General features: G+C 39.9%; 1 protein-coding gene across 2 annotated transcripts in view; it reads right to left on the bottom strand.

The window, feature by feature from the left end:
- Positions 1 to 3,816: 3,816 nt before the first annotated feature.
- Positions 3,817 to 21,749, bottom strand: part of ncam2 (neural cell adhesion molecule 2) — a 401,448-nt gene continuing 383,515 nt past the window's right edge. For both annotated transcript variants that reach the window (XM_008107636.3, XM_062975024.1), the window contains 3 exons: positions 15,904 to 16,108; positions 5,740 to 5,859; positions 3,817 to 4,844 (listed from right to left, as the gene is read on the bottom strand). In XM_008107636.3, coding sequence (XP_008105843.2) covers positions 4,733 to 4,844; positions 5,740 to 5,859; positions 15,904 to 16,108 — 437 coding nt within the window. In that variant the 3' untranslated portion in view covers positions 3,817 to 4,732. The remainder of the gene's footprint in view (positions 4,845 to 5,739; positions 5,860 to 15,903; positions 16,109 to 21,749) is intronic.

The raw sequence follows: 21,749 nt of genomic DNA, 5'->3' as shown, positions 1-21,749 counted from the left end.
GTCCACTTCAATTTAATTTTACTGTGTATATATGAAAGACATACAATGGTTACTCTGTTTATGAAGGATCCCTACATATTTATATGCCACTATATGTGAACTTTTTTAGGCTTGGCAGGTGATTCTTAGGTTTAAATCATCTCTTATAATAATAGTGAATTACAAGCTTTCATTGTAAGTGCTTGAGTATAGCACCATTCATGCACAAGAAGAAAACATCAGCATGATTGGAATTCTGTTGGCTGCAGAACTAGAATGTCAAAATGAAGAGGACTGGAGAAAAATATGGGGAAAAGCCAAGAAAAGATGGGTGAGTGTAAATCTATAGGTATGTATCATAAAAGTACCATGGCTGGCTGGCAGACATTTCTCGATTCTATATTTCATTGGTTATCATTCTTATTTATGTTAAGCTTTGTACAAGGAGACACTGGAAGCCTGGTTCAGTGTATAGAAAGAAAAAGAAATTGGAAAAAGGAAGCAAGAACACCAGTATTTGCAACATAGTGTATTGATAAGGAGAAAGGGGTTGAAATAATATTCTTAAATAATTGGAAAAGATGTTTCCTGAGGGTCTGAATCCTGGATTGATAAAAAAAAAACCATGCAGTATTCTGCACAAAATTTGCACATCTTTTTCCCTGTCCATAAAACAACATTCTCTGCACAGATAATCATATTCACAAGCTTAAATAACAAGAATAAATGGTATTATCATTAATGTGCCAACAATGAAAATTTTACATAGACTATTTTCTGGTAATATCAAAGAAAAAACCTGTTTCTATGTAGAAGAATGCTATTTTGTCTGTGCGTAAGTATACCATCTGTATATTTTGTATAGAATAAGCACTGAACTGCAAATAATATTTCTGAATTGTGCCATTTTCAAAGCCTTTCTGACAACACAAAAATGTTAAAATTACTCATTGTTTCATTCAAGATTAGGATTTCCAAAGAATTCTGACAAAAAATGTCCCAGCAGGGCAAGGACAGTCATGACTCGTATGTCTATGCCACTGAGACAATTGAACTGCTCTGTGTTTTAGTATCCAGTTTAAAAGAGTTATCCAAAAGATGTAAATAATATTCATCTATTTGATTCCTGTCAGAATGATGGGTTCTAACATGCTTTGGTAACCCTGCCAATAATAATAATAATAATAATAATAATAATAATAATAATAATAATAATAATAATAACTTTATTCTTATACCCCGCCCCATCTCCCCAAACGGACTCGGGGTGGCTTACATGGGGCCTTGCCCAGACACAACAATATAAAAGCAAAAGCAAAACAATAAAATAGTGTAGAATAGAATAGTGTAGTTCAAAGTTTATTTGCACTACTCAAAGTCTCTAGCATAATTAATTACTCTGTACACAACCAAACATAGGTTTTTTCTATGCAAATATGTGTTTCTTTGCAGCGTATATCCCTGCGAGATTTTGCAAAGTGTGAATACCTTAAGTGCTATGTAAAAAAATCTTTTTCTTCAGTATTGTGAAAAAAACTATGGCCCTCTTCTTGCAATTAGGAATGAAATAAGTGAAGATTTGCATCCCTCAGCTGTCCAAAGTGCTAAATTCAATTTCTGAAATAACATTAGTACCTTGGATAGCTCTTTTAACATTCAAACCAGAGCAGATTCATTTCCCCCTTAACATGGGATTCAAACGTTATCATGGAGTAGGGATGAGATCTGTAATGTCACCAACTTATGCTGATGCTACAGTAATCTCTCAAGACATGAAATTCTGTAGTCTTATGCAATCACTGCCCATAGTCCCTGTGCTGCTATCAACTAATGTTTTTTGCTTGCAGCCATTCCCATCTCTGGTCTTTACTTAAAAGTAACAGCTACAAAAAGCTTTCAGTGTCATGTAATTTTCCATCTATTTTTGTCAGGAAACATAAACAATTTATAACCTTGTTGGGACTTAAATTAATATTTTTACAACTAAGTTTCTTTTTATGAAACTCAATAGCAAGATGTGGCATGCATATTTATGAGATTTACATGGGATATTTTCCATTTTGGAAGTAACATAAAAATAAAGGAGCTAGGCCATTAGTTACCACATGTATCTTATGAATACATAGGGTTTCTTTTTGAGGTTGCAATCCCATATCTTTTTATTGAGCTGTGATACATAGTGAACTCGGTAAGAATTCTTTCTGGAAAAACATGAATCAGATTGTGGTAAGAATTCTTTCTGGAAAAACATGAATCAGATTGTGTTGGATTATATTGTTAGTTCAGGATCCACAAATAACACTATTACCTATTTACTTGCACAATCACAGGCAGCTGCTCTTCTACCAGGCATGCTAGTCATTTGGGGATTTCAATTCATCTTAGTATCTTTAATTAGAATTATATACATCTGAAATGTTGTGTGGTCTATTCATTCAGAGACTTATAAAAGATATTGAGATAAAATATATATTATAAACTTTATAATAGTAGCTTTTTATTTATAGTCCAGCCCATCATAATGTTTAAGAATATTTCTAATAAATATTCAATCCTGGGGAAGCGGGCTAAGAATGTAGAAAAAGGTTATAATATGTTGCTAATTGTTCTGTCTGATTTGTTGAATTGAAATTCAAGACTTTGTATGATATTGTTGATAAACAGCAGTTTTACTTTCCTGACCAAACATAATCAAGCTTAAGATTTTAAAGAAGATTCCAGAAAATTCTTATGTGTGCATATATGCCTTTAAGATGTCTATTGACTTATGATGAGCCCATGAATTCCATTGGATTTTCTTAGGCAGGAAACATACAAAGGTGGTTTTGCCAATTCTGAAATATAGCCCACAGCACCTAATGTTCGTTGGCTGTCTCCCATCCAAGCACTTACTTCATTGTTTTCCAGATGCCTCTGTTGCTACCACACTTCTCCTTAGAGATTGATTTGTTTATCTGAAACACTTGTCATATTTGCTTGCCATGACAATATTAGTAATGTATGTAAAAATGAATCTCCCAAATACGTCAGCTACCTATGAGTAAGACTGATGGCCTTAGCTTCACCTATGGTGTGTGTGTGTGTGAGAGAGAGAGTGTGTACCTTTACACATGTCAATCTATGGTGATACCATACATTTCATATCTTTTCATTAGACAAGGAATATTCAGTTCCTTTCCCAGAGATATTGCCCAGAGCTTGTATTTATTGGCAATTTCCCATCCAAATATTACTCCTAGCCGACCTTGCCTAACTTCCAAGATAAGAAGGGATCTAAACCACTGAAATCAATCAAATTTTCACTAGTCAGATTTACTGAATACATATGCTTAATGTTTATTTATTTATTTATTCAATAGGGATGCATAATGCTGGATGTCATCCTGATCCGAACTATGGAATTATTACTATTTTTCCTTAGGGCTACTTCCAATATAAATGGTTATTTCTAAGTGGAAAAAATGGTGGAGATTAATTAAAATGCTTCACTGTTTAATTCCACCCCAGACATTAAAAAGTATGTGACTAGTTCACCATATTGAAAGAGACACTTGAACTGTTTATCTTAAATATTAACTTTTGAGTGGCACATATCTTTTAAAACTGAGGACAGTTTCCAAAAATGTTTGTGATATGGAGTGGTGACTATCCAAAAGAATGAAAAAATGAAGATCTCATTGGTTAAGATCAAGGAAAAAATAGTTCTTTGTATCCTGGCCCCCTTTTTTTTTTTTTTTTGCTGTCTCTGTATATGATAACAATGAAATTTATTTTCAGACTAAGTGATTGAAAGCAAATAATGAACAATATTATGTTTTATAAATTCAGTGAGGCAACTCAATTGAGCTTGTATTTATTGTTGCAAGATTTCCTTTGAAGCTGAGTGCTATGGTTATATTCCAGGATTCTGATTTTCACACAAAATAAATTTTGACAATTTTAGCTTACACACAATCCTCCAAACATAAATACAAAATATCTGAAGCACTTAAATTTCTGTGGACTTGGATAGTTAGGATGTGATCAATATTTTCATCAAAATAGTTCACAACTTTGTTAAAATCTGTACATCAAACCTATTAACCCTTCATTGTCTTTAAGAATCAGTGTGAAGTGCAGGGTTATTACCATGAGGAAATTCAGTCTATTCTCGTGTCAAAGGTCAGCTGCAGCTGAGGACAGTATTAGCCTTTGCCAGCTAAATATATCTAATTTCTAACTGAGACTGATATATTATATATATATATATTTATATTTATATATATTTATATATATTTTTTTCTTTTAAAGGCAACCAAAATCATTTAAAATTGCAAATACAAACAAATATAAATGTGTATGGCACTTTCTCTCATGGGTTTAATTTCCATCACAAGTGGTATAGCTGTCTCTGTGTCTCATGTAAAGTCTGTGGCTAAGGGGGCATTTTAACTTATAAATAAACCTTTTCAGCAATAAAATAAGTTACAATATTTATATTGGCTGATCACTGAACAGATATAACGGGGCTAATGTCAGCCAGGACTACAAACTAAAACTATTGAAGTAAAATAATAATAATAATAATAATAATAATAATAATAATAATAATAATAATAATAAAACACGGGCAGTCAATAGAAGCAGGTTGAACTACTTCTATTAGTTATGTCATTTAGGTTGCTCTAGAAACTAAGGTCAAATGTAAAGTTTTGGTCACAAATTTATTTAATCCAAATGCCCCCCCCCCCCCAAGACAGCTGTAATTGTTGTATTATGCTTTGCTATCATCTTCTTTTGACTGGATGATGTCATTGGAAATTTTGATTTCTATAGTATCTGAATTTAAAACTTCTTTTCCATTTTCTTCCTTTAATGGCAGTTTCCTGTGAGAAAGCAAAAAGGAGATAATATTACATTCATAACCCATGCTTACAATAAATGTAAAACACTCTAGAAATGGTTTGACATTACCGTTTTCTTTTTAGGATTAACATATGTTTGTTATAGTGCAACTGCTGTTGTCTTTGAGCAATCTTCTGCCAGTGTTGCACACCCCACTACTACTGTTGTCTAGTAACTGTTTGGTACATTTAGTTTCTTTCCTCAGCAAAAACCCTACCATCACCTATCATTAATATAGCCTCTTGCCTTACATAGGTGTGCAATCCCTCCATCATAGAAAGGTACTGCCATGGCACATCTTTCATTTCACAGAAGAATAATTTTTGTATATTTATTACACTTCTATTCGCCTTCCTCCAACTTCTCCTAATTCTGATTTGTCTCTGGATTTTTTGATTTAAAAATTATATGTGCACAGGGTCTCTACAAAATTGGGAAATAACTAAATAACAAAGGTTCCTCATTTGTCATTTCCATTTTAGATATAAGCAATGAATCGGTTTCCAATTCTAAAGCTTTCTCTAGCCCCTCCCCCCAAAACTGGGAATCAGTGATGTGCAGATATTTGAGAAAGTAATTGTGATTTATTGAATACATTTACTGATTCAGATGTATAATTCTCAATCACACCAACAAAATATTTTCTTCCAATATCAAAAAAGCATTTAGTTCCAGTTTGGGAGTACAGTTTAAGAGGAGAGATTAAAACACTCTTCCCTCCTTCTCCCTCTTCCCATAAGTCTGTGCCTGCAATTTACACCTACAATCTATCTATTAGAGTTGTACTGACATCAATATAATTTTTGTTCCACTCCAATTATTTATTTTGAATTAGGATATGTATCCGTGAAGTATTTAAAGTGCCATATTACGTACTCTGGTTCTGTCAAAGGGGTTGTTTCATTGGGTTCATTTACTGGGCTTCCATCTTCATGATTGGCAATTCTTTCATCCTCTCTTCTCATTTCAACTATAGGCTCTTTTGATCCATCTTTCCTAAAGAATATTAAAAGATTCTTAGACTCACCATGTGATGAAAATACAGATGTTCATTGTGCTACTAGATTCAGATACACAAAATTTATGCAATAAAACCTTATTAGTTTATAAGTGATGCAAATAATTTTTTGTTTGATCCAAAAATGTCACTAAGATAATCAACCCTGTTTTCAATCAATCTTGTTTTTTTCATCCCAAATGTCATTATGCCTCATGGTAGCTGACAACAGGAAAATCTAATTTTAAAAAATCAATTTAAAATAATTGTTTGGATTTCACATGGGATAAAAATGGGTCATTAGAGATACATAGATAAGTAGGTTAAAATAGAATTTAAAACAGCTTCATAAAAATAAGCACATCTTCCTTCACTTAAAGCCCAGCTAGATGTAAAAGACCTGCCTGTTGCTGGCAGAAGTGAGGGTAACAGGCTAATACTTCTGACACAGAGGGAATTATAACACAAAAGTGCTCTCCTACATCAAATCAAATAGGCCTCTTTAAATGGCAAACACTGAAACAAGGCCTTCTCAAAACAATCTAAAACCCCAACAGTTTTATAAAAGGAGAACACAATTCAACCTGCAGGACTGGTAACTGTAGTTTCATCTATTCATTTGCAATAAAATGTTTCCTTTGAGGTTGATTCCATGGTATGCTTCTGCCAGAAATTACCACAAAGTTGCCCTGGAAAGCCTAGACCTCTTTAGGAATTTTCTAGTCCTACAGGGTGCCTCCATCGTAACCTCCAGCAGAAGTTATTTACTTCAACAGGGCTTGTTATTACCCACAGTGTCCTGTTTTCATGGAAAGTTGATGAATGTATCCCTCATGGATACAAGGGTCATACTGTGTGATATTTCAAATATCTTGTTCTCAAGTTTTACAGGATCTTCTTGTTCATATTCACCACAATGAGTTGTGCCTCCAAACAGATAAATCATCCGTCAAGCTGTTGTAACCAAGGAAACACATACTATCTATAATTGGGCCTATTAACAATTTGGCCATAGCATTTTGGGCCACTTTCTGTATACATGCTTTCCTACATATAATTTATTTATTTATTAGCGACATTTATATCCCGCCCTTCTCACTCAGGGCGGTTTACAGGTAGATATAAAAAGGTTAAAGGTAAGGTAAAGGTTTTCCCCTGACTTTAAGTCCAGTCGTGACCGACTCTGGGGTTTGGTGCTCATCTCCATTTCTAAGCCAAAGAGCCGGCGTTGTCCGTAGACACCTCCAAGGTCATGTGGTTGGCATGACTGCATGGAGCACCGTTACCTTCCCGCTGGAGCGGTACCTATTGATCTACTCACATTTGCATGTTTTCGAACTGCTAGGTTGGCAGGAGCTGGTGCTAACAGCAGGCGCTTATTACGCTCCTGGAATTTGAACCTGGGATCTTTCAGTCTACAAGTTCAGCAGCTCAGCGCTTTAACACACTGTATATTATAATATTATATTATAATATACATACAGTATATTATATTATATGACTATATTGCAATATTGTAATATTGCATATAATATAAATATACAATTATAATAGTGAATTATAATTATTATTACATTGTATTACATCATAATATTATTATTAATATTACATGTATATACAATATATTATAATATTAGTATAGTATAATATTATTATATATTATTATATCGTTAAATTGATACAGGAGACATGGTGGAAAGATGCCTTCCTGGCCCCGCCTTCTTCATTCTGGTCTAGAATGGCAGTTAGACCTTGGGAGGGAGGGAGTGCTCCCATCTGATGGTAAAGGAGACATGGTGGAAAGATGTCTTCCTGGCCCTGCCTTCTTCATTCTTACATAGATTATGTCATATCTATATATATAAAAGAGTGATGGAATCAGGGCACCGGACAAAACAACAGAATTACAGGCCCCCAACCTTGAAATTTGACAACACAACCCATCATCCACGCCTCTAGGTTGATACAACAAAAAGAAAAGAAAAATAAAGTCCTAATTAGAGGGAGAGCAATAATTGTTTTTATCCAATTGCTGCCAGTTTAGAGGGCTAATCTCTGCCCACTTGGTCTTCTAGCAACCAACTCAGCTCATGGGACAGGCAGACTTAGGCCTCAGCCCTCTTCCACAGATTATCTAATTTGCACTGGATTATATGGCAGTGTAGACTCAAGGCCCTTCCACACAGCTATATAACCCATTTATAATCTTATATTATCTGCTTTGCACTGGATTATCTTGACTCCACACTACCATATAATCCACTTCAGTGTGCATTTTATACAGCTGTGAAGAAGGGGCCTCATATAATCCAGTTCTAAGCAGATAATATAAGATTATAAATATACAGTAGTGTCTCACTTATCCAACATAAACAGGCCGGCAGGATAAGTGAATATGTTGGATAATAAGAAGGGATTCAGGAAAAGCCGATTAAACATCAAATTAGGTAATCGTTATACAAATTAAGCACCAAAACATCATATTATACAACAAATTTAACAGAAAAAGTAGTTCCATGTGCAGTAATGCTATATAGTAATTACAGGAGAGTCTCACTTATCCAACACTCGCTTAATCCAACATTCTGGATTATCCAACACATTTTGTAGTCAATGTTTTCAATATATCGTGATATTTTGGTGCTAAACTCATAAATACAGTAATTACTACATAGCATTACTGCATATTGAACTACTTTTTCTGCCAAATTTGTTGTCTAACATGATGTTTTGGTGCTTCATTTGTAAAATCATAACCTCATTTGATATTTAATAGGCTTTTCCTTAATGCCTCCTTATTATCCAACATATTCACTTATTCAACATTCTGCCGGCCCGTTTATGTTGAATAAGTGAGACTCTACTGTACTATATTTACAAATTTACCACTAAAATATCACAATGAATATAAAACACTGACTACAAAAACATTGATTATGAAAAGGCAGACTGTGTTGGATAATCCAGAACATTGTATAAGCAAATGTTGCATAAGTGAGATTCTACTTTAATATGAAATAATTACTGGGATAGAATAATGCAGAACAATATAATCTCTAAAACCAGGACAGTAAATAAAGAAATAAAGAAAGTAAATAAAGCAGGGAAATTGGAAATTCCACAAAGGAAACAATCAGGGCCAGCTAACACCTCCCAATAAAGGATTCTTCCAGAAAGGAAGCTGAGAAGGCAGTGAAACACTGTGTATTACCAAAGTCATTATTATTACTATTATTATTATTATTATTATTATTATTATTATTATTATTATTATTTTGTTGCGGTCAACCGTGAAAATGAATACAATCTGGCTCCAAGGATTCAAAAACACTAAAATCAGAATATATAAAAAATAATGTAGTAAAATAAAACAGAACAATACAATCTCTAAAATCAGAACACTAAATAAAGAACAACACTCTGAAAACAGGGGAATTCCACACAGGAAACAATCAGGGCCAGCTAACATCCCAACAAAGTATTCCCATCATCAAAGTCTGGCAAATCCTCTGTTTTCTCAGGGCCACTGACAGTAGAAGCACATAAAATATTTCAAAGAACACCACTCTGAAAACAAGGGAATTCCAGACAGGAAACAATCAGGGCCAGCTAACACCTCCCAACAAAAAATTCACTCAGGGAGGAAAAAGCCAGGCTTTAAAGCTGCAAGGCCATTACATCCTAATCATTTTTCCTAATTGCAGCATTCATACTTGCCTCCAACAGACAAAAAAAATCAGAAATATTGTATATTCACAACCTTTAGGAAATAATATCCCCTGATGGCGCAGCATGTTAAAGCGCTGAGCTGCTGAACTACAGGACCGAAAGGTTTGAATTGGGGGAGCGGAGAGAACCCCCACTGTTAGCCCCAGCTGATGCCAACCCAGAAGTTCAAAAACATGCAAATGTGAGTGCATCAATAGGTACTGCTCCGGTGGGAAGGTAACACCGCTCCATGCAGTCATCCCACATGACCTTGGAAGTGTCTACAGACAACGCAGGCTCTTCGGCTTAGAAATGGAGATGAGCACCAACCCCCTGAGTCAGACATGACTGGACTTAATATCAGGGGAAAATGTTTACCCTTTACCTTAACTACCACCAATTCCTCAATACTTTATTTCTCATACCACCATACTTCGCCACAGCAACGCGTGGCCGGGCACAGCTAATATATATATTAGCTGTGGAGTTGGGTTTCACTTCTCGTTCTCCAGGGAAAGTGTTTTTCTGGCGGGAAACGAGACCCTATTTAGGTGTTTTGCCGCAAAGGAAACCTTGCGGAGTTAACTCGTCAGCTTGAGGAGTGAGATCGTGTGTGGACTTCGTAATCCCCAGTTCCTTGTTTCCCGGACCAAGTTCCAAGCCTGCCTTGTTTCACGTTTGACCGTGGACCTCACCACGGACCTTGTTCTTGCTTCTTGTTTGTCTCGTATCAAGTCTTGTTTAGCCAAGAATCTAGTTTGTTTTCCAGCCTTGTTGTCAAGCTTCAATGGACTAAAAGACCTTGTCATCTCCCCACACTATTGCTTGGCAAAGTGTGTGTTTCGGTTAATGGATTATAACTTTGGACTCTAATATCACATATTGGACATTATTTTCCTGGACTATATTTGACCTTTCCTGAAAGGTCTACTTCTGAACTATATTCTTCACTTGTTTTTATTGACTTTATATATTCCTTTAATAAAGATATTAGATAGAATCCGGCCTCTGCGCATGGTTATTGGTGTTCTGTAGCCTGGGTCTTGACACTAGCAGATCTTCTTCCAAAGGCCTTTGCCCTCCTTGGGCCCAATGCGCCACCTCGCTGTTCCGGGAGGCGGCAAGAGTTCCAGCTGCGCTCCATCAAGTGTCTGGTCAACCATCAAGCTATTCAGCAACATTACCGACCTGGGAGGTGTGAGCAGCGCCAGAAGTCACTACACTGTCTACCATCCGATTACATTGCAGCTTGCCATCTTAGCCCTTATCCTTTTTTTTTTAATTTATTTTTATTTTAATTTTAATTTTATTTATTATTATTATTATTATTATTATTATTATTATTATTTCTTCCTTTCTTTGATTTTTATTTTAGTTTTAAATGTGGGAGTGAGAAAGTTTTAATTTAATCTAACGGGAGGAGATATTTGACTGTGATAGGAAGTGGGTTTGCAAGACTGGTATTAAAGGTCATAGGAAATGATCACATAGGAATTAAGAGTACCTTGAGTTTAATTGATTGTTGAACTGATGGTTTTGGAATGTGATTGATGGTTTGTGTATTGTTTGCTGATATATTGCTGATTGAAAGTTTGACTGAAATAGTCAGTAGGAACGGTGTGTCAACTTTGAATTTTGAAGGTCAAGAGTGGTTTACTATAGGAAGGCTTTCAGGAAGGTTATAGGAAATGAATATGCAGGAAACTCAGAGGAATAATGATCTTCCTTACCTATGTGATCTTCTGGGGAAATCGTTTAGTACGGTTCTGTATCAGATGGAGATACTGAACAAGAAAATTGACCATCTTTTTAAAGGAATTTCCCTAATTGTGAAAAACTTTTCTCCTATAGACATTTCAACAACTGTACATACCAGTTTTGTTAATACTGATGAGGAAACAAGTGCTTTGGAAGGCCAGGGAAGGAAGAGGCTGGAGGGGCAGAAGGTAGTCAATAGGATAGGATCTGAAGCTACTAAGGGAGGGGAGGGGTTTGTGCCTGGGGGAGAGGGAAAGGGGAGGGATGGTTGGAAGGAGACCAGCAGAGTCTTGCAGAGGACAAACAACTCTTTAACATCTGAATTGTTTGGACAATCTCTGGACACTCCCTGCAATTTTCAACATCTGCTACGAACAAAAATGTGGCAGTGGAAGTTTCAGACTCACTACTGAACAGAGGCAGATGGACATCTAAGAGAGCGGTCCAGACATCTCTATCGCAAATTCTATCTGTGAGCTGGTCGGAAGTGAAGATCAGGACTATTGACTGGCTTCATAGAGATTATCAATCCCGGAACCGCTCCTCGTGTCTTCTTATTGGACTGGAAGACAGATTGTTAGTGGAGGATTTGTTCGCACTTGGGCCCAAATTACAACAGTGGGGCATCACTCTTAGAAGGGTATTAGTAGACCCATTGATCTGCCCTTTGGTCACCGGGCTGAAATCTGATACACAAGATTCAATAATTTCCAACAATGGGGTTGAATGTTCGCCGGTGTTGGCCCCCCTCTCAGAGTTCCATTTCGAGACTCCCTCCCTAATTTCAAGTCCTGCCTGCTTCAACTCCCAATCCTGCCCACAAACACTACCCTTGTTCAGTCCCCTCTCCATGTCAGATGACTCCATGTCAGATGACTCTTTCTCTCTCCTACCAGTGGAGATGGGCTCTTTCCCTAGACAAACAAATACATTTGGAGGCTTTCCATCTTTGGACAGCTGACTAATCCCTTCAGAAGGCAACCTCAATCAGCCAATCCACCAGGGGAAAGAGGGGTCACACGGGTGGGGCACCATCGAGGTGGTGTGGGGGAGGAGGAAGATCGGTCACTTGCTGCCCAGGGAGAAGCGCAACAGAGTTCTTGCGACCCTGGAGAGGAATAGGTGTGGTAGTCTCCAGGACAGACCCCCCGGTCTTAAGGTTCTGCTTTTGAACGCCAGATCAATCAACGGAAAGACAGTTGTCATTCAGGATTTGATCCTGGATGAGGGGGCGGATCTGGCATGCATCACTGAGACGTGGTTGGACGAGCTGGGTGGAGTGAATCTCACCCAGCTGTGTCCACCGGGTTTCGGGGTGCATCAGCAGGCCAGGGCTGGGGGGCAGGGAGGAGGAGTCGCGGTGATCTTTCGGCAGTCCATCGCCCTGATCAGATGCGCCATTCCGCAATCTTCGAGTTTCGAGTGTGTCTTCTTGAAGGTGGGAGCCCGAGACAGCTTGGGGATTCTGCTGGTGTACCGTCCACCCCGCGACCCAGCAGTCTCTCTGTCTGAACTAGCAGAAGTGGTCTCCAATTCGGCCCTGGTCTCCCAACAACTCATAGTTTTGGGAGACTTTAACATCCATGCCGAGACCACAGTGACAGGTGCAGCTCAGGATTTCATGGTTGCCATGACGACCATGGGGCTGACTCAAGTTATATCTGGGCCCACACATCAGGCAGGACACACGCTGGACCTTGTCTTTATTGTGGACGGTGGGACAGTCAGAGTGGAAGAGCAAAATATCCTTCCATTGTCATGGTCTGACCATCATCTGATCTGTTTAAGTTTCGCCGTGTCTTCTAACCTCCGCAGGGGTGGTGGACCCACTAAGGTGGTCCGCCCCAGGAGGCTGATGGATCCGGATGGACTTCTGAGGTCTCTTGGGGATCTTCCTGTTCTGGAGACTGGCGATCCTGTCGATGTCCTGGCTGATCGCTATAATAGTGAGCTGGCTAGGGCACTTGACACGATCGCTCCCGAACGTCCCCTCTCGCTTCGTAGAGTCACGTCGACTCCTTGGTTCACTGAGGAGCTGGCTGTGATGAAGCGTGCGAGGAGGGGACTAGAGTGCATCTGGAGGAAATCTCAGGATGTGTCTGACCAAGCACGGGCTAAAGCCGCTATTAAGGCTTACTCCGTGGCTCTGCGAGCAGCCAGGAAAGCTTTCACGACTGCCCGCATAGCATCTGCAGCCAACAGGCCATCGGAGTTGTTCCGAGTTGTTGGGGAGCTCCTGCGGCCTCCCGAGACCCAGGGGCTTCCTGATGACTTGGCAACTCGGTGCAGCGATTTCGCGCACCATTTTGCAGGCAAAGTTGCTCAGATACGCCGTGAGTTGGACTCCAGCTTAATTGTAGTTCCAGCGGAGGTAACCGAGGTACCGGTCTGTCCGATTTTGTGGGATTCTTTCCTGCTTGTTCTTCCTGATGACGTGGAGGGGATTCTTGGGTCTGTGAGGGCGACCACTTGCGCTCTGGATCCTTGTCCTTCTTGGCTGGTTAAGCTGGCCAAAGATGGGTTGTTGGATTGGTTTGTGGCTATTATAAATGCCTCCTTGGGTCAGGGGTCAGTTCCATCCTGCTTTAAGCAGGCAGTAGTAAAACCATTACTAAAAAAGACCTCTTTAGACCCATCTGTATGTAACAACTACAGACCAATTTCCAACCTCCCATTTTTGGGCAAGGTTCTGGAGCGGGTGGTTGCCGCGCAGCTCCAGGAGTTCCTCGATGACACTGATTTTCTGGACCGCTCGCAGTCTGGCTTCAGGCCTGGGCACAGTACCGAGACGGCTTTGGTCGCCTTGGTGGATGACCTCCGCAGGGAACTGGACAGGGGGAGTGTGACCCTGCTGGTTCTCTTGGACATCTCAGCGGCTTTCGATACCATCGACCATGGTATCCTTCTGGGGAGGCTCTCTGGGATGGGGCTCGGTGGCACGGTTCTGCTGTGGCTCCAGTCCTTCCTGGAGGGCCGTTCCCAGATGGTGAAGCTGGGGGACACCTGCTCGGACCCCTGGCCATTGACCTGTGGGGTCCCGCAAGGGTCTATTCTATCCCCCATGCTATTTAACATCTACATGAAACCGCTGGGAGAGGTCATCCGGAGTTTTGGAGGGTGTTGCCATCTCTACGCAGATGACACGCAAATCCACTACTCGTTCCCATCTGACTCCAAGGAAGCCCCTCGGATGCTGAACCAGTGCCTGGCCGCTGTGGCGGACTGGATGAGGAGGAACAAGCTGAGGATCAATCCTGACAAGACAGAGGCCCTCCTGGTCAGTCGCGCGTCGGATCGGGGTATTGGGTGGCAACCTGTGCTGGACGGGGTCGCACTCCCCCTGAAATCACAGGTCCGCAGTTTGGGGGTCCTCCTGGACTCAGCGCTGACGCTTGAGGCGCAGGTGTCAGCGGTGGCCGGGAGGGCCTTCGCACAACTCAAACTTGTGCGCCAACTGCGACCATACCTCGTGAAGTCTGACTTGACCACGGTGGTGCATGCCTAGGTTACCTCTAGACTGGACTACTGTAATGCACTTTACGTGGGGCTTCCCTTGAAGACGGCCCGGAAACTACAATTGGTCCAGCACTCGGCTGCCAGGTTAATTACGGGGGCGAGTTACAGGGAGAGATCTACTCCCCTGTTCAAGGAGCTCCACTGGCTGCCTTTTATTTTCCGGTCCCAATTCAAGGTGTATACCATCACATATAAAGCCCTAAACGGTTTGGGACCCACCTACCTTCGTGACCGTATCTCCTACCACAAGCCTACACGATCCCTTCGCTCATCAGGGGAAGCTCTCCTGTCCCCACTCCCGATATCCCAGACCCGCCTTGTGGGAACAAGGGAGAGGGCCTTTTCTGCTGTGGCCCCCCGATTGTGGAATTCTCTGCCCGCGGAGATTAGGCAAGCCCCCACACTAGCAGCCTTCAAGAAAGACTTGAAAACATGGCTCTTTCGCTGCACTTTTGGAGAGTAACCATTTTATATTTCTTTTCCGTTGCTCCCCCTAATATCTAACCTCCAGAATACCCCACTCCCTTATGACCCTGTTCGCTGTGGTTTTTATTTTTATGTCTTTCTCACCCCGAGTTTTAACTTAATGTTCATGTGGTCTGCCCTTGTTTTTATTGTCTCCTTGTTTTATTTTGTAATGGATATTATTTACTGTATTGTTTACTGTATTGTGGTGTGCTGTTCTTTTATATGCTGTTTACATTGTATTGTTTTGGGCGTGGCCCCATATAAGCCGCCCCGAGTCCCCATTGGGGAGATGGTGGCGGGGTATAAATAAAGTTTTATTATTATTATTATTAAATTAAAATAGTTAAAAATGCACCATTTGTGACAATGCTACCTGTTGGCAGTTTACCCAAAAAGTTTCAAATATACCACTGAATGAGATGAGTGACAAATAACTCTGTTCTGGATGAATAATGTAAAAGTGTTTAATTTCAGTAGCAATTACTGCACAACACAACAGCCCTTTCTTTGTTCCATTCACTGGAAGTTTGTGACAGATCTGCAATTTGCATAAATATGTCAATTTTTTTCTAAACCTTGTGACTGATACTCACAAGTAGGCAGCCTTTCCCTCTTCCAGCTCTTTGCTCTTTCCACTGGAGCCACTCTTCTTTCCACAGATCCTTCTAGTGATGCACATTAGCAGACCACACTGCCGCACAAAAAAGCAGCTGACATCAGTCACAACAAGGATTAATAAAAGAGCAGCTACGCCCAGTCCAATGACCGCACCAAGTCCAAGTCCATTGAAAAGTGTGTCTTGAAAACAAAAACAGAGAAGAAAGCAGGTTAATTTACTGTGAAGAGCACATGTGTTTAAGGGATATCACAAATGTCAAACCTTAACATCCTAAGGAAGCATGCCAACAAAAAATACTCATTAAATAAACAAAGTTGGTTAAGTGGTTACTAATTAATTTCTTATTAATTTTTCAATCTAAATCTAGTTGGAACTCATAACTGGATTCCATCCAAAGTACTTTTCTTAGGTAAAAACAATTTAACATATGTATTTTACAGCCATTCTTTCATAAAACAAACTATTTTTCAATTATCTGTCCATACACACTGATACATGCAACCTGTCTGAAAATATGGTGCCTTGATTTTTTTTAAAAAAAATAGAGTATTGATTTTTTTTTGTTTTGTTTTATATCTGATATATCTTGCAACACTTTTGACACTGGGTTGTTGTATGTCTTTCGGGCTGTGTGGCCATGTTCCAGAAGTATTCTCTCCTGACGTTTCGCCCACATCTGTGGCAGGCATCCTCAGAGGTTGTGAGGTATGGATAAACTAAGTAAGGAAAGGAAAGAATATATATCTGTGTAGAGTCCAGGGTGTGGCAAGAGTCCTTTGTCACTGGGAGCCAGCATTGATGTTTCAGTTAATCACCCTAATTAGCATTGGAAATGTTTTGTCTCTTGCCTGGGGGCATCCTTTGTTCAGTCAAGCCCTCAAAGTGTTGGTTCCCATCTACTGTTTTGATTTTGGAGTTTTGTAATACTGGTAGCCAGATTTTGTTCATTTTCATGGTTTCTTCCTTTCTGTTGAAGTTGTCCACATGCTTGTGGATTTCAATGGCTTCTCTGTGTAGTCTGACATGATAATTGTTGAAATGGTCCAGCATTTTTGTGTTCTCAAATAATATCCTGTGTCCAGGCTGGTTCATCAAATACTCTGCTATGGCTGATTTCTCTGGTTGAATTAGTCTGCAGTGCCTTTCATGTTCTTTGACTCTTGTTTGGGCACTGCGTTTGGTGGTCCCTATGTATACTTGTCCACAGCTGCATGGGATCCGGTAGACTCCTGCAGAAGAGAGAGGATCCCTCTTGTCCTTCGCTGACCGTAGCATTTGTTGGATTTTCTTTGTGGGTCTGTAGATAGTTTGTAGGTTGTGTTTCTTCATCAGTTTGCCTATGCGGTCAGTGGTTCCCTTGATGTATGGTAAGAACACCTTTCCTCTGGGTGGATCTTTGTCTTGACTCTCATGGCTTGTTCTTGGCCTTGCAGCTCTTCTGATGTCTGTGGTGGAATATCCATTGGCCTGTAGAGCCCAGTTTAGGTGGTTGAGTTCACCTTGGAGGAGGTGAGGTTCGCAGATTCTTTGTGCACGGTCTGTCAGGGCTTTGATTGTGCTCCTTTTTTGACTTGGGTGATGGTTGGAGTTTTTATGAAGGTATCTATCTGTGTGTGTAGGTTTTCTGTAAACTGTGTGGCCCAATTGTTGATTGGGTTTGCAGATGACCAGAACATCTAGAAATGGCAGTTTCCTTCCTTTTCTTTTTCCATGGTGAATTGGATGTTTGGGTGGATGCTGTTAAGATGGTCCAGGAACTTGCTGAGTTCTTCCTCTCCATGGCTCCAAACTGTGAAGGTGTCATCTACGTATCTGAACCAAACAGTTGGCTTTTTTTGGTGCTGTTTCTAGGGCCTGTTTTTCAAAGTATTCCATATAGAAATTTGCTACTACTGGGCTGAGAGGGCTCCCCATGGCCACTCCATCCTTCTGTTCATAGAATCCAGTGTCCCACTGAAAGTAGCTAGTGGTGAGGCAATGGTGAAACAGGGCTGTGATGTCTTCTGGGAAGTTTTGTTTGATTAGTGTAAGGGTGTCAGCTACTGGGACTTTGGTAAAAAGGGACATCACATCGAAGCTGATCAGGATGTCATTGGTGCTTAGATTGAGGTTGCTGATCTTTTCTATAAAGTGTGTTGAGTCCTTGATATAGTGTACAGTGAGCCCAATGTGTGTTTGTAGCTGTGTAGCCAGAAATTTTGCCAGGTTGTAAGTCGGCAATCCAATGGCACTTACAATGGGTCTGAGTGGGATGGAGTCCTTGTGGATTTTGGGGAGTCCATAAAGCCTGGGTGGGAGGGCTTCTGATTTGCACAGCTGTTGGCGTATGTCAAAGTTAATGGAGGAGTTCTTGATTAGAGTGTTCGTTTTTCTGGTGATTTTGTTAGTAGGGTCTTGTTTCAGTTTCTTGTAAATTGTGGGATCTAGAAGTTGTCTGATTATTTCTTTGTATTGTTCTCTTTCCATGATTACTGTGGCATTCCCCTTGTCAGCTGGAAGAATGATGATTTCTGGATCTGAGTTGAGATCTTTGATGGCCTGTCTTTCTTTTCTCGTTATGTTGCTGGGGGGGGGGGGAGTTTTGCATTTCTCAGGATCCTTGCTGTTTCCATTCTTACCTCCTCCGCTTCTTCCTCAGGGAGCTGGTAAATTGCTGATTCAACATTGGCAATGATGTTTTCTACTGGGATCCTGGTGGTGGTGACCGCAAAATTTCCTCCTTTTTCTAGAATGGATACTTGGTCTTCAGTGAGTTGTCTGTCAGTCAGGTTGATGATAGTCCGTGATTTATCCAGTTCTGGTTTTGGCTGTTCCTTACAGCATTTGTCGAATTTTTGTTTTTGTCTCTTGGTGTGGAGAACCATGTCTTTCTCCATTTTTTTGTAGGTGAGGCTGTCTATTTTATCCCAGTCCTGGGTATTCATCTTTTGGCTGATGTTGATATGGAGGTGCAGCAGTTCTTTGTCTGTGTTTGCGAGTTCTTTGCGGATGGTGTGGACTTTTGACACTGATATAATTCCTTCCTAATTTTTAGTATGGCAATTTTCCTGTGGTTCAGTATGATGAATTATCTGCAAAACTGTATGTCTGATGCAAACAAGAAACTTGAAACACAAATTTTACATGTGGTTTTTGTGATGAGAATTGCTTTGAAAGGTTTGAGAAAACAGAAGCAAAGGATAGCTATTTTCCAATCTGCATATCAATGGAGGTTGGCAAATTAGGTCAGTTTAATTTTTAAAAAATAACAAAATTAACCTTTGCAGCATCCTTGTGTATGAATGGTTTGCCAGCACTCTAGACCTCACACACCTGGAAAATCCACCATAGCTTGTGTTTTGTAAGGATTAGGAGTTTAACCCCCAAGACTGCAGTTCCTTTACAGGAAATCTGTGACTCAACTGAAAAATTCATGGGGTGAAACAACACTGCCATGAGGACAGGTTGTAACCTTTTCGCCTCCTTAGCCTCAAAAAAAAAAGAAAAAGAAAAAAAGAAAAAAAGAAAAGATAAAAAGATAAAGAGTGATCATCAGAGAGCAGTATCTTTCTATCTATCTATCTATCTATCTATCTTATCTTATCTTATCTCATATATATATATATATATATATATATATATATATATAGAGAGAGAGAGAGAGAGAGAGAGAGAGAGAGAGAGTGATGGAATCATGGCAGCGGACAAAACAGCAAAACTACAGCCCCCCCAACCTCAAAATTTGACAACACAACCCATCATCCATGCCTCTAGGTTGATACAACAAAAAGAAAAGAAAAATAAAGTCCTAATTAGAGGGAGAGGAATAATTCTTTTATCCAATTGCTGCCAGTTAGAAGACTAAGCTCCACCCATTATTATTATCATTACTATTATTATTTTATTATGACACAGCAACCAAGATAGATATGCTGGATTTCGTATCACAAAATCACAAGTCGAACACTTCCCAAGTGTCTAGGACTGTGTGATGTATTTTCGGATGATGCGTGCAGATCCCAGTAGGGTGGCCTTTTGCAGTTGGCAGATCGTGATTTTGTCAATGTCTATTGTTTCCAAATGCCGGCTGAGATCTTTCGGCACGGCACCCAATGTGCTGATCACCGGGACCACCTGCACTGGTTTCTGCCAGAGTCTTTGAAGTTCAATCTTGAGGTCCTGATAGCGGCTGAGTTTTTCCTGTTGTTTTTCATCAATGCGACTGTCACCTGGGATGGCGACATCGATGATCCAAATCTTTTTCTATTCCACAACTGTGATGTCTGGTGTGTTGTGTTCCAGAACTTTGTCAGTCTGGATTCGGAAGTCCCACAGTATCTTTGCGTGCTCATTTTCCAATACTTTTGCAGGTTTGTGATCCCACCAGTTCTTTGCTGCTGGCAGGTGGTACTTGAGGCATAAGTTCCAATGAATCATTTGGGCCACATAGTTGTGCCTCTGTTTGTAGTCTGTCTGTGCGATTTTCTTACAGCCGCTGAGGATATGATCAATGGTTTTGTCGGTTTCCTTGCACAGTCTGCATTTTGGGTCATCAGCTGATTTTTCGATCTTGGCCTTAATTGCATTTGTTCTGATGGCTTGCTCCTGGGCTGCAAGGATCAGGCCTTCTGTCTCCTTCTTCAGTGTCCCATTTGTGAGCCAGAGCCAGGTCTTCTCCTTATCAGCTTTTCCTTCGATTTTGTCAAGGAATTTTCCATGCAATGTTTTGTTATGCCAGCTGTCAGCTCTAGTTTGTAGTGTGGTTTTCTTGTACTGATTCTTTGTCTGCTGTGTTTTGAGGAGTTTCTGATTTTTGACTTCAATCAAAGCAGGTTCTTCACTTTGCTTTACATATTCTGCCAGGGCATGTTCTTCTTCTTTGACTGCTTGTTTTACTTATAAGAGTCCTCTGCCACCTGATCTTCTAGGCAGATATAGCCGGTCAACATCACTGCGAGGATGCAGTGAATTATGAATGGTCATGAGTTTTCTTGTTTTTCTGTCCAAATTATCCAGTTCCGCCTGTGTCCAATTTATAATGCCAGCAGTATATCTTATGACAGATATGGCCCAGGTGTTTATGACCTTGATGGTGTTGCCTCCATTGAGCTTGCTTTTGAGAATTTTTCTGACCCTTTGTGTCTATTCTTTGCTGACCACAGTTTTCACATGTTTTTTTAATATGTTTTTTATTGTAGATACCAGCGAAACAACAACAAAATCCATCAACATACACATCCAATCACATATTCTCAGTAACATTATACTTGTTAGTTCCACTTTTATCTCCCATTTATGTCCAGTAGTTTTTCCCCCCTCCCCCTCCCTCTGGGAACAGTACTTTCTTCCATTCAGATATTATTTTAATTGATCAATTGTAAGTAGAGAATGGTTCAATTCTTTATATTTTCTTTGTCCTTTGACTTTATCTATCAATCTTCCCCATTTCAGCTCCCAATTCTTTTTGATTCGGCCTGATATATATTTAGTTCTCCTTTCACAGATATAATCCTGAAGCATAAAATCAGCTAGATATTCATACCATTTTTTAACTTCCCACTTTGTTTGCTCTTTCCAACCCAAGGCAACCTGTTGCTTGAGCGGCAACTAACATGTATTTTATAATTTCCCCCCAGTCCTTAGTAATTTTGTTCTTATCTAATTTCTGGATGAAGAATTCTTTATTTTTCAAAATCAATTTATGTCCTGTTAAATCTTCAATTTCCTTCTTTGCCTTGTTATAAAATTTTTGTACTTTATCACATTCCCACCACATATGAATATAAGATCCAGTTTTCCCACATTCGTGCCAACACAATTTTGTGGTTGATTTGGTTATAT

This window comes from Anolis carolinensis, chromosome 3 (genome assembly GCF_035594765.1).
Source record: "Anolis carolinensis isolate JA03-04 chromosome 3, rAnoCar3.1.pri, whole genome shotgun sequence".
Classification (NCBI taxonomy): domain Eukaryota; kingdom Metazoa; phylum Chordata; class Lepidosauria; order Squamata; family Dactyloidae; genus Anolis; species Anolis carolinensis.
Note: the sequence above shows the minus strand (reverse complement) of the source record. Positions and strands in the feature narration are given on the sequence as shown.